This window comes from Fusarium vanettenii (genome assembly GCF_000151355.1).
Source record: "Fusarium vanettenii 77-13-4 chromosome 1 genomic scaffold NECHAsca_1_chr1_3_0, whole genome shotgun sequence".
Classification (NCBI taxonomy): domain Eukaryota; kingdom Fungi; phylum Ascomycota; class Sordariomycetes; order Hypocreales; family Nectriaceae; genus Fusarium; species Fusarium vanettenii.
The window spans coordinates 2,355,143-2,368,064 of record NW_003315881.1 but is presented as its reverse complement, the minus strand read 5'-3'; the positions used below and the strand labels follow the sequence as shown (position 1 = coordinate 2,368,064).

The following is a 12,922-nucleotide window of genomic DNA, read 5'->3' as shown; positions in this document are numbered from 1 at the left end:
TGCCGCGGATAGATAAGACTTACACGAGGTCGTCGACCAGATTCATCAACCCAGATGACGACACTGGTGAGTATCACGGGCTCCTCGGGCGCCGTAGATCTATCGGGGACCGGTTTATAGACTGTGAAGTTTGAGTATATATTGTCCATCTTGTTGTCATGTTACGAACCCCGACTGCTACTCAGCATCAACTCTTGAGCACTTGTCTATACCCCCCTGCTTGTACATATACATACACGCCTTTCCACCAACCTCGTTCACACCTTTAAAATGTCAACCATGCAAAAGATCTTGGACACTTTCCAAGAGCGCCAGACACAGCTCGAACAGTCCGAAAACCCGCTCTCTCACGGTGCATCCCTCATTGAAGGCCAGGTCTCCCCATTGTACGAGGCCCGAATCCCCATCCTCGACCAGGGGTTCCTCCACAGCGATCTCACATACGACGTGCCCGCCGCCTGGGATGGAAGGCTGTTCCGTTTCAATGACCACTTGGACCGCCTTGAGACGAGTTGCAAGAAGTTGCCTCTCAAGCCTCCAATGTCGTGGGATGAGGTCAAGCAAGCAACAATTGACTTGATCGCAAAGAGTGGTATTCGCGATGCCTATGTTCAACTCATCGTCACACGTGGGCTCCGCTTTGTTCGTGAGCCCGTATCTAGCGACACCCCCGACAGCAACTTCATCTACATCTTGGTGATGCTGTATGTCTGGATCATGCCTCCACAGCTGCAGCAGATTGGCGGCGAGGCTATCGTTGCTCGCACAGTTCGACGTATTCCACCTGGAGCAATTGACCCCACGGTCAAGAACCTGCAGTGGGGAGACTTGATCAGGGGTCTCCTTGAGGCTCAAGATAGGGGCTCACAGTATCCCTTCTTGACCGACGGGGACGCCAACATTACTGAGGGCGCCGGGTATAACATCGTCTTCGTCAAGGATGGCGCCCTATTTACGGCCAGGAAGGGCGTCTTGGAGGGTATTACCCGACGAACTGTCTTTGATGTCGCGGAGGTGGCCAATATTTCTGTCCATATCGACGACGTGCCGACGAGCTTGGCGTTTGAGGCCGATGAGATATTCATGTGCACCACTGCGGGCGGTGTCATGCCTATCACGAAGCTTGAGGGGAGCGCTGTGGGCAACGGGGAGATTGGTCCGGTCACGAAGTTGATCTGGGACGGGTATTGGGCCCTGCATTATGACCCTAAACACACCATTGAGATTAAATATGATGAATGATTTTGATGGTTGCAGATATGGGGGCTTTGGAAGCTGTCGGGGAGGACTTTGGGGGTTATGTGCTTGCTTTTTCTTTAGGGCCAACTCCGATAGCTTGATTCTCTTTAGTTGCGTCCAGTGATCCGTTCTGGAATCTGCGTCCTAGGTTCGGTAATTTTGTGTTACATGATCATAAGTTTGGTGAACAATGCTGGTATCTGAAAGTTCGTCCCCTCTCATCGTGAAGATTGCTAAAATATGGACCTGGTATCCTCAATTGAACGACAGCGCAGCCGGCATCCGACCATGAGCTATATCCTTGCATTTAGAGAGTCCCGAATGTAATGTCATGTTGCGAGATGGCTAGGTACAGCCCATACGGTCCATACATCCGTGGGTCCGGATCATCCCAGAGTTTCTGTAGTAAATTCGATGCCCTGATGCTATGCTTCATCCGATATCTCGAGTTGCGCAGGGTGCGGGAAAGTGATTGCTGCTGGTCTTGCCGGGTGGTGCAAGAGCCAGCAATGAGAGATGGCCACATCAAAGTTGCTGTCCACTGAGACTGGTGCAATTTCCGACCCGAGCCAAAGAAGATATCGACATGGGCCTGGAACTGGGAGATGGTTTCGGGGCTTAAGATAGATGAACCTTGCATCGCTGCGATTAGGTAGATTTCTAGACTGTGTCGTATAACTTCGGAAACATGTATCATGGAGTCTTTATCATAGAAGCTGTGAGTTGCAGCTCGTGAGACGTTCCAATCTTGAAGGCAACTCTGGATCGTATCATGCAGCTCTACGCAACCAGGTGAAGGGTCATCAACACCGGCCTCTTGTTCAGTCAGTCTCTGACCAAAAAGGAGAGATGCCTGTGGTATCAACTCAAAAAGGCCGTGAAGACCAGCAAACATGATGCCAAACGTCTGATACTGGCGGAGGCTGTCGAGTGAAGTGACGAAATGATCCAGAGGAAACGTGCGTTCGGTCAAGAGACCATATGGTGTTAGGCAATTGGTGACGACGAGGTATGAGTACAGTTCGAGGCCGAGCCCGAAATGCGTCGTGAGGTCGTGTCCTAATGCAGCCGACTCCTGGTACTTTAAGATTTTGAGGATTATTTCTCGACTGGCCCGGAGATGGCGAAACAGGGCTTCTCGATTTACCCCTGAGATTGCCTATGACGAACTCGGTATTGACATGGAAGGACTAACAGTTGATAGGGACTAGTACTGACCTCAAAGTGACACAATATGACCAAAATTAAGAGCAACCGAACAAGTTTCCTAGTGTCCGAGGCCTGTAGTTCGGAGAACTCAACGCGCAAAAGCCTAATAAGACTACTGTAGTGACACAACGTCGCTTTCTGGGCAGCTCCATCGGAATCGTCCTCAAAGTTCATGTGTGCTCCACTAACAACTAGAACACTATGCATGAGAAGATCGTCCACAGAGGCGGCGGGAATAATCTCAGTGATGAAGGCGTTTTCGTTGGCTGGCATGGGGAGCATGGTTGCAGTTGTGGTGAGGTAGTGTTGAAGTAGAAGAGGGGATTCGGGAGTGAGTGTGCAAGATCGGGTGAGATGCGTGAAAGATCCAAAAGATATCGTCCATAAGCTTTCTTTCATTGGCTTCTCAGCTTCTGCGGCCCGTGAGACAATCTCACTAGAAGGAGAGGTCAAACAGTCTTGACTGTGAATTTGGCTGGCATCTTGCTTGTGTGAGCTTGCTGGCGATGCTTGATGGTCTTGTTCCATTGGCCAATTGCATTCAAGATAGTTCCTCCTGCAACCTATGCATCGTGGTCTCTCCTCGTTGCATTTCTTCCTCCGGGATCGACATGTAAGGCATCCGTTCCGCGAACGTTTAAACTGTCCTCGCCGACCAATGTACGACCTGGACCGAGCGACATCCGGGATAGCCTGGGGATCCGCGGGTCCCGAGTCTGTACACGAAAGCGACATTCCCGGCGGCGGTTTGGTGCTGCTGTCGTAAGATTGGTCGTACAACTAGCAATACTATGGCCCGGGATAATGTTGGAGTGGCGAGGATGTATAAAGACCAAGTCTATGTCGCGAAATTCAGGTGGGACAACGCGCTCTGTCTTATCTATCCGCTATCGGGATGCAAGGATATGGGTGAAATAATAGTTGTAAGGGTTGATGTCCGCGGACCCCGAACTTTGGCACTTGGTGTTTGACGCTACCCCAGAGTCTCTTTAAGTGTAGTTATAGAGCTATTTAAGGATTGGGACAGGCTATGTCATATTTTGCCTTAAAGGTAGCCACGGTTACTGAAATTTGTTACATAGATGCCTTTAGACGAGACGGTTCCACGGGGTATAGGAGTATTGTTCGGAGTCTCTAAAGTCTACCCTAGTCTTTGTTCAAGGGACTAATCAACAAGGACTCACTACCTAGGTAAAGATCTGAGATTTTGTTGGTTTGTATCATGGTTTGCAAGGCAAGGCATCCCTGATTTCTTATAATGCAGGCCTAATGTTAGCTCCGATCTGTTAGCTTCATCATGGATCATCGTGGCCAGTCAGGCCAACCATGTGGCGCCTGAGGATGGGCTTGGCTTGCTCAGCCCCCTTCGCCATCCTCAAATGCACTCTTTAAAGACCTCAACAATCACAACTGAAGCTTACCTCGACAGTTGCAATGAGCGGTACACCAACCGCGGAGACACAAGCTGTCGAGGATGACGCCTTTGTAGCAGAGACACTCGGCAGATTCGAGCAACAATGGCTCCCAGCACAGATGCAAGACAACAATGCCCTGGCGCTCGCCAACGCCTGGAAAGATTGCGACAATATGCTGTCAAGATTCGCCCGCGGCAATCCCATCACATCTGACTATTCTGACTTTAGACTTGGTATCTGGACGCAACAAGATCGTCTGAAGGACTGGGGAAGACAACTTGGCTTCCCACACATGCTTGATCCGAACGATCATGGCCCTCTCGACCCTCGCCTCACGGTACCTCGACTCGCCCAGGGGGCATTCGACTTTCTCGACGACATAGTCAAGTCCATCGCCCCGCTTTTGCCACTTTCTAGAAGGCACATGAGGCCAGACCTAGGGGGTCATCCCGGGCCTCCATCAATGAACTTGAAAATCAGCAGCGCGATGAGGTGGCATAGGAAGGATAAGAAGGCTTTTGTGTCTCTGAGCCGGGGCATTTGTGAATGCATCAACTTGCTGTTTGTCTTGTTGGCTGATGCAGATGCCTATATCTTGCTCAACCCTGTTCCTAAGCCTGTGGAAGGGCCTTCCAAGACCGAGGGAGTAGCGGATACAAGCCATGATGGATTCGCGGATAAGCCGATAACCTCGAGTATAGAAGAGCCGAATGAGATAGACAAATCTTACGACGAGAAGTCCAGGGTAAAGTCAGACAGCCAGCAACCGCAGTTTCGCAAATTGACAACCAAGGATGACTACGAGTCTGATGTTGTCAAGCATTGGCGATAAATATCACCTGAAGGGAATGCTACGAATCACCGTAGTCAAGGACAAACATCTCGCTAACGCAACGCTGAGGTGGGAAGGCTACAACAGCAAGGATGTCCAGGAGAAGCAACAAGAGATGGAGGACGTCAACCCAATTCATCCATCTTGGCGTGAGTGACTCCTTGCGGCAAGCCCGTGTCAATGCTGACAGAGGCAGTCTTGATGTACGCCACAGCAGAGATAAACAATGGCATCGGAAACATGCAATGCAGGTATAGTGAGAAAGACAGCGAGGTACGTTGGTCTCGAACCCCTCACTACCGTTCTGTCACGGCTGCTCACTCAACCATGGCAGGCCAGTCGCAAGTTCGAGGGAAAATAGCCTGGAGCACGAACCGTCCAAGGATTTGCAGCAGATTTGAGCGGCTGGGACGCAACAGCCAACCTACAAGTGAAGGAGACGACACTCACAACACTACCGGCGTCATTCCTAACCACAGCCTCGGCCAACTTGTCGAATGGTTGGACGAACTACAACAGCATAAAGCATTACCGGAGAATAGAACAGAACAATCGACACTCGAGTACATGCAAATGCTTCTCGGCCCGGCCAACACCCAACGCATCAAGGCTCCTACGTACGACTTGGACCATCAGATTCAGGATCTGATCGTCACTTTAGATCGCGTCGATATCTTTCCAGACTATAAAGAAGCCGTCCCTCCTGCCAAGATGTGGTTATCTGGCGACTCAATGAGATTAGAGATGCTTTTTCAGATGATCGTCGCATACGAGTTAAAACTACGTCTCGAGCAAACCACAACCAACTTTACCGTCAGCAACCAAGTCATGGCGGCGATAGAGTCGGCTTGTCGATGGATCAAAGGTGTACGCATCAAGAATGGCTCAGGACCCGAGTATGAGCCATATTATTACTTTGAAGAACTAGTTCATGATGAGCAGATTGAAGGTTTGGTTCGATTCGCTGAGTTCATGGAGTGGCCTGGCTTGGACGAGATGCAAGAATTCTTGGAACCTCGAGGAGCTACCGTCCTTCCATCTGCAATGGGCACACACAAGTTGTTGGACTGGGCATTTGGAACTGTCTTGCCCGGTTCAGGGCATGTTTGCGCCATCATGCCCGCCCTCGTGCTTGCTACCCCAAGTCTGCTGCCGATGGGCGAGCCAGCGCATCCCTCCGCTGGGCTCGTGTTGGGTTGGCAATTATACTGGCGCTCCAGGCACGTACTTGGCCGTGTTTTTGGCGGGATGAAGGGTGTCAACGCGGCCAACGGCTGGGTTGGGCCTTGCCCCTCGGTTCTGCCTAACGATGGTCAAGTTGTCAGCCCTGGCTGGTGGCGGATTCAGGAGAAGGAGGTGTCTTTTGACCAAGTCTCCAAGCAACCAGCTGGGACCTCGAATCTTCAGGGCTCAGACGAGTCAGCTAAGTGGGTGGGAGCAGTTCCTCCTCGAAACTTGCCAACTAAGATCAAGTTCATGGGCCTGCAGTTTCTAAGAGCAAAGGCAGTTGATCCCATGGATGTGGCCGATGAGCCAAGAAGAGCTGTCTTGACATTTAAAATCAACGAGGCCCCGATAGCCTCACTACTTGAGCTGAAATACAACGCAACCTTTGTCGTTGCCCCTATGGCCCACACCTCGTCGACCTGCGCCAGTTGCCAGGACTCGAGCACATCGTGGATGTGGCTGACATTGGAGACCCTTTTAAGTCTGTGCCCGAGGATGAGAGGGTGCTGATCATAGACGCTACTGGGGAGGGAGACTGCGAACTACTAGCAAGGGCGTGGTGTTCAATGGAGGGGAGGTATGCTGTCATCGCCAGAGCTGACGAGGGGACTTGCTTTACTTGCGCTGTGAGGGCTGCCGGTGATCAGGGCTTGGGGCTTGGATGCCTGATATGGGTGTGAACTAGAACGACTGTGTAGTCGTTGACAAGTCATCATACTAGGGACACAGGTTGAATCACAATGGTAAACGGAAGGGAATCTATCTTAATGCCTGTATTATCCAGTTTCTAATGCTAGCCAATTAAGCTAAAGAGTAGGTACAAACACTGCGCTTCGTTGAGCGGTAGAAGGAAGCCATTTCTTGAACACACCTCGATCAGTCACCACTCTACACATAGGGGTCATCCTCCCTGTCCTTGCCCTTCTGATGCCACTTCTTTAGATCTGGCTGAATACTCCACCATTTCCCCAGCACAGCGTTTCGCTCATGGTCTGACGCAGCCTTGAAGTCGTCCTCGCCCTGCTGAATGCGCGATGCAATGATATAGTCTGGCACATTGCTCGAGAACATGGCCCGGAAGTGAGCGTGAACACCCTGCATCGAGTAAGCCGAGAGACCAAAGATGCCTGAGACGAAAGAGTTAGCCAGAAGAAGAAAAAGAGGAGAAGAGAGGGGATCTTACCAGCTGCAGGCTTGAAAACGAGGCCACCAACGCCCTTTCCAAAGCCCTTGATGAACCCCTTGGGTCCTTCTTTAACTGCGCCCTTCCACGGCTGCACCGCCAGACCCGCGACGCCGTCGTAGAATCCCAATGCCAGCTCTTTACCCGCCACCTTGAGGCCACTGGAGAAGCTGTCAATCTTGTCCGGCTGACGGATTAGCTCGTCATGGTAGAGGCGCGGCGCGTACTTGAGCCCCTTGGCCAACCCGACGCTGAAGTTCATGGGGGACTTGACGGCTGCCCCGACGATGCCACCGATGCCCTCGCCCACCTGAATGGCTGCGTTCTTGGCGACTTCGGCTGCATGGCTGTTACTTGATTCCTGCTGCTCGACGTGATTGTTGTCCCCTGGCGTCCCCTGGAGTTGCTGCGAGGCCTGGATCTGAGAGGAACTGGGGCCATTGGGGGGTTCCTGGGCATTTGAAGATGGCCCAGGGGATGGTGATTTCCCTCTCTTGTTGCTCGCTCGGATTCCCTTGATCACGTTATGAGGGACGGTAGCGATCCCTGCGGCGATGCTGCTCATGTCTCCTATGAGAGCGGCTGTAGTCGCTGAGAAGGGATCCCACGGCTGCTCCTCAGTGCTGTATTCAATTGACCTGTATCTGATTTCATGTCAGCCAGAGCCCATGTTACAGAACAGACAAGGGGGTTTTCACTTACAGTTTTAGGTCTGAGTACTCCAGCTCTCCAGCTCTGACAAGTACTGCCGCAGCAAAGGGACTCAGCTTAACAGTCGTTTTCCTAACCTTCCAAGCTGCGCATCTCCCAGGCGCGGCATCGCAGTTAATCTTGCGATCCTGGAGCTGGCGGTGGAAGCTTCTACAGCCTTCAGCTGTTCCAGATTCCTCACGGATCCTGGCGCCCAGCTCTTGGGCCCTGGCCTGTGTCTCAGGCAACAGACAGTAGCGGATCGCCGCGGCGAGCTTCTCGGCTGTCAAGTCGGCGTGTGGGATCGGCTCGGGACCTGCGCCGGCTCGGCTCACCATGGCGCCCCAGAAAGGCTGGTCGCCAAAGAAGGGAACCACAGCGGTTGGGCGACCGGCCTTGATGCCCGCAGAGCAGGTGCCTGCGCCGCCGTGGTGGCATACGGCTGAGACGCGGCCAAACAGCCAGTCGTGGGGTACGTTGCCGAGCATGAAGACTCCCTCAGGCACTTGATCATCCCCTCCGATGCCGCCCCAGCCTTTGGATACAAGAGCTCGGACTCCAGCTAGCCGCACTGCCTCGAAGATGGTTCTGGTGAGCTTGGCGGGGTCGTCGACGACGATGGAACCGAAGCCGATGTAAACAGGCGGGGGACCGGCGCGAAGGAATGCATCCAGGTCTGCTGGCGGCTTGAATGATGAAGCGAGGTCCAGGAAGAAGAAGCCTGAGATGTCAATGTTGTCACCCCAGTCCCCAGGCTTGGGGATCAGGGCAGGGGACCAGCAGTAGGTGTACGGGATGCGAAGCCGTTCGAGTAAGCCAGGTGCCCACATGAGTGCGATAGGATCTAGCCCGAGCACCTTTGTTCTGAACCTGTTGACTACATCTCCGAGTCCCTGCCAGGTCATGACCTCGACCATTGCGTACGACATGTAGTTTGATGAAGCTCCATCGGCTGCTGAGTGTTGAATATTGGCTAGCGGGTGCGGGAAGGCGGTTGTTGGTGACCAAGGCATGGTGAACATGAGATGCAGAGGGATACCGAGCCTCTCAGCGATGTGAATGTGGGCAAAGCTGGGAGGGTTGGCGATGATGGCATCGGCCACAAACGGCTTCTGTTCGTCAGAGGTGGCTTCCAAACCATCGCCCGCTTCGATACACGATCTCCAACAGCCCAACATCATCTCTTCGATACCACGGCGTCGCTTACTCACCTCTCCCGTCTTCACGGCGTCGGCTCCAGGCATGAGTCCTGGGTTCTTGACCATAAAGGCCATGAGCTCGGCAGGATCACCCCCGATACTGAAAAACTCGAGGCCGTTTTCGCGAACAAACTTGGCAAACGTTGGGTGAGTGGCTATTCTGACGCGGTGGCCGTATGCCGAGAGGGTCTTGCCCAGCGCCACAAACGGCTGCACGTCGCCCCTGGATCCGACGATCTGGATGACAATGCTCATGGGCGGGGGACCCTGGCCATGGCCAAGACCTGGTTTCGGGGGAGGGGGAGGAGGTCGAGGACTCGTGTTGAGATGAGGATCATGTTGTTGGTGCAGTGTCGGCGCAATCATGTCGGCGATGTAGCTCGTCCTCTTGTTAGGAGTCATCTTGACTCGGCCGTCATCTGCAATAACCGCCATAAGCTTACGAGCTTGGATGAAAGGAGGGAGAAGACTTACTCGAGACGCTGGCACCGATCGTAGAATCCAGGTCAAATTGATCAAGAGGGCTAGGCTCTTGTGGGTAGTAGCTGTAGGGAGGAGGACCGTGGCTCTCGTGTCTTTGTTGTTGCACCCTGAGCCCGTGATTTCTGAGATTCTGCTCAGCTCCTGTAGATGAATTATCGTGAGTCGGCCAGCCATTTTCCGATTGTTTTGACATGGTGCCGATTATTGTGACAGTGATTCAGAGATGGGAGAGTGAAGAGAAATGTGGAGAGTGATTCAGTGTTGAGAGAGTGAAAAGACGACAAGTGGAGAGTGATTCAGAGTCGCAAGATGGAGAGCAGACAACAAAACAACATAACAAGCAAGCACTCGGCTGGTATTAAGACAAGGCTCGTTCTAAATGTCGAGACTAGAGAGTGTTAAGCTTTTCGGAATTATGCATGAACCTGACCGGGGATAGAAACAGACATGTGCCACGTACGTGGACCTTGACTCGCGATGGTAACAGGATAGATGTCCCTGCGCAACCCCGTCTACACGCAATCGCAAGGCACATTTCGATCACCGTTTGCAATTCAGCCTAACTGTATACGCAATCTTAGAACTAATTCATCTCTTTCTCAACCAACTCAACCAAAAAAAGACCCCCTGATTACGCAAGTTTCCTCCGAGTCATGGTGCCGAGCTCCCACCCCCTGCTTTCCAACGCCGGGACCAGCTCTGATAGGGCTGTCTTACTAGCGGCTATAGTATCTAATACGAGTATTACCCTCTGTCAAGTTTATTTAAACTACCCGCCCCTCTACAGAGATAGGCGCCCGCCCATCTTGACGTAATACGAGTATTCGGTTTCCCTCGCCGGCATTGTAAACCACGCAATGGGTTTCAAGAGTGTAAAAGGAGGCACATAAGGTCTGCGAGTATATATTGACCGACCCAAGTTGTCAATTGAGATTAGGAGCATCATGTATTGACATGCTGATCGTGCCATGAGACGCGCCCGGCATGTTTGAACTGCATCATGTCTGAACGGCATTGCAAGCTCGGCCTAGAAGCCGTGACATCGAAACCTGGCCCGTCAGAGCCGCCGCCGACGATCTTATGGAAGCCCGCCTAGTCTCGACCTACGTCAGAGGCCGCCTCGCATCCCAGGTCCCGGCGAAGTCACATTTCTACCTCGCGCACGCGGTTCACCTGTAAGCACAAACCGCCGAGAGCTTCAAATCGACATGCATACGCATCGAATGTTCCAGCTGTGTGACCCTCCCTGCTTTTCACCTTAATCCTGGGTTGTCATCTCCTCGACACCTTGGCGCGACGGGAGCCAGATCTACCCCGGTTCCTCGACCACTGGGTCCAGCACGTCGTCGTCCACTGTGGCCTGCGAGCCGTTGCTTCCGGGGCCTGGCCGGCACTCATCGAGTCTGACGGAGTCTATTCTTTCCTGGGAAGGCGGGGTTGTATGGGAGTCTCTCGTGCGTAGACAAACCATCCTACCTACCTCACATGAACTTGGCTAATATCGATTATTTCGGAATCTGGACGCATTACATGAAGCAAGTAGAGTTCCGTGAAGACTTCTAGTCTACTGTCAGATATCCCCACCCCAAACTGCATTCACCATCGGCGCTGATCTACAAGACGATTAGATTTTCCACGCAGCTGCTGAGTATGGTATGGTTATAGTCAGAGGAACAAACAGCGTCGGTAGATATCTTGCCCTCCTCTATCTTGCAGTAGGTTAGAGCTCATAGCTTTGCTGACACTGGAACAGGATGTTGGGCTTGTTGGCTGGGCCACAGGAGGTGGTCACGGCCATCTGACGAGCGAGTTCCGCATGGGAACTGATAGCATCATCTAAGCGGTACTAGTAATTTTTGATGGCGAGGTGGTGGGATCTCATGGCCGGGCTGCATGCAATCCTCCCGGACCTGAAGCGCCAGGGTCTCCAGGGCAAGTTGCCTGGGCCCCGCCTTGGATCAGCGTCTTTGACACTCTGCCCTCTGAGGGCTCTGCTGGTTGTGGTAGTGCCGCCTCCTCGCTTAGGCTCCCTGAGCCGTCCCTGACTGAAGATGTTAACAAGCTGGCGCGGGTTCTGGAGCTCATTGGTCCCAGTGATGAAGCCTCTAAGGTGTGCACCTCGACATAAAAGAATTGACGTGTCTAGTCCCCACAGACCGGCGTATTCAACCCAAGCATCTCAGGAAGCATGATAGCAAGTTCAGTGACAGTCGACAACGCTCTGAACCCTGCCTGGAGAGATGCCCTGGTCTACCCAATTGCTGAGGAATCGTGGCATGACGAGTGTGAAGGGTGCCACCCTGCGCAGCCTAGCTCCTGACTCTGGAACATACTTTAACGAGGTAAGAAAAATGGTAGAGCTTAACAATATGTATCTTGCTGACTCCCCTTGCTCTCCAGGCTGATGCTCTTGAACCCGACTGGCAACGAGCCGTCTGGAGCGCCAACTATAAGAGGTTGCTTGATATCAAACACAAGTATGACCCCAGTGGTGTCTTTTAGTGTAAAATGTGCGTCAGAAGTGAAGTATGGGTTGAGCGACTTGATGGGAACTCTGCCGTGTCGCAGACAGCTTGCTGGCCATATATTACTGAGGGGATACACGATATCCTTCTTTCCGATTCTCCATGGATAGGAGACTAACTGGATTCTTTTCGTGATGTGGCTCTCTCAGGGGCCGCTATAGAAGTGCTTAGGAAGCTTTTATTGTGGATAATCGGTAGATGCAAGTACTAAACAGGAATGAGTATGCTAGTTTCCCAAGCATGTGTATGTCTGATCAATCCAACTCCATGAATCTCAAGAAAGGAGTCATTACAATGTGGAAGTCCTCGTGGTGTCCCCGTGAGCCCTTCATCAGGAGGCCAGCAACTGAAGCTGTCACATACGACCATACCCACTGGAAAATTCGGGATCCCGTCCGCTCTCCCATAGACAAGCCAGTGAGGGGCGGATTAGTAGTTGGGTCGGTGACGACCAGCGAATCCCCGCTGTTGTATGTTTTTTGCGTCTTGTTTTATTTTTTGCTGGTCTGCTCAGTGTTGCTGCAACTTGGTGCAGCCATAATGTGCAGACTTGGGCTTGCAGTTTCACGCCGCCCTAACAGATCCATCTGTACCGTTTAGTTTAGCAAAAGTACAAAGTAAAAAAAGGCTGCACCCTACACTGATGCCATGTTCACCGTAAATGTCGGGGAGTTGACCTAGCTTTCCCACATCGTTCATCTGTGATCTTCAGCGGCAGAGCCTCAACTAGGAGAGATCACTAGGTGATGATTGCAACCTCGCCCTACTTTGCGCTCTGCACGGACTTTATGCGCCTTCTCTCAACATTCAACATTGGCTTGCTGCCGTCTCCCTTCCGCTTCGAACCTCCCTGGCCTCCGGATACTTCCCCGGACAACCAAGGCCTACCTTCATAGGACCACAGCTTTCCATTGCATCCA

At 52.4% G+C, this 12,922-nt stretch overlaps 3 protein-coding genes across 3 annotated transcripts; 2 read left to right on the top strand and 1 right to left on the bottom strand.

The window, feature by feature from the left end:
• Positions 1-270: 270 nt before the first annotated feature.
• NECHADRAFT_75055 (uncharacterized protein) lies at positions 271-1,242 on the top strand (the record flags this gene model as incomplete). The annotated part of the gene is made up of 1 exon (XM_003054348.1): positions 271-1,242. One exon carries the CDS (start codon positions 271-273, stop codon positions 1,240-1,242), a length of 972 nt encoding a protein of 323 aa, XP_003054394.1.
• Positions 1,243-3,882: 2,640 nt separating this feature from the next.
• NECHADRAFT_75054 (uncharacterized protein) lies at positions 3,883-6,432 on the top strand (the record flags this gene model as incomplete). The annotated part of the gene is made up of 4 exons (XM_003054347.1): positions 3,883-4,608; positions 4,709-4,844; positions 4,947-4,968; positions 5,079-6,432. 4 exons carry the CDS (start codon positions 3,883-3,885, stop codon positions 6,430-6,432), a joined length of 2,238 nt encoding a protein of 745 aa, XP_003054393.1.
• A 378-nt stretch (positions 6,433-6,810) lies between these two features.
• NECHADRAFT_30546 (uncharacterized protein) lies at positions 6,811-9,429 on the bottom strand (the record flags this gene model as incomplete). Its single annotated transcript, XM_003053621.1, has 3 exons — positions 6,811-7,049; positions 7,106-7,749; positions 7,808-9,429. The coding sequence occupies 3 exons, from the start codon at positions 9,427-9,429 to the stop codon at positions 6,811-6,813; spliced, it is 2,505 nt and encodes an 834-aa protein (XP_003053667.1).
• Positions 9,430-12,922: the final 3,493 nt, after the last annotated feature.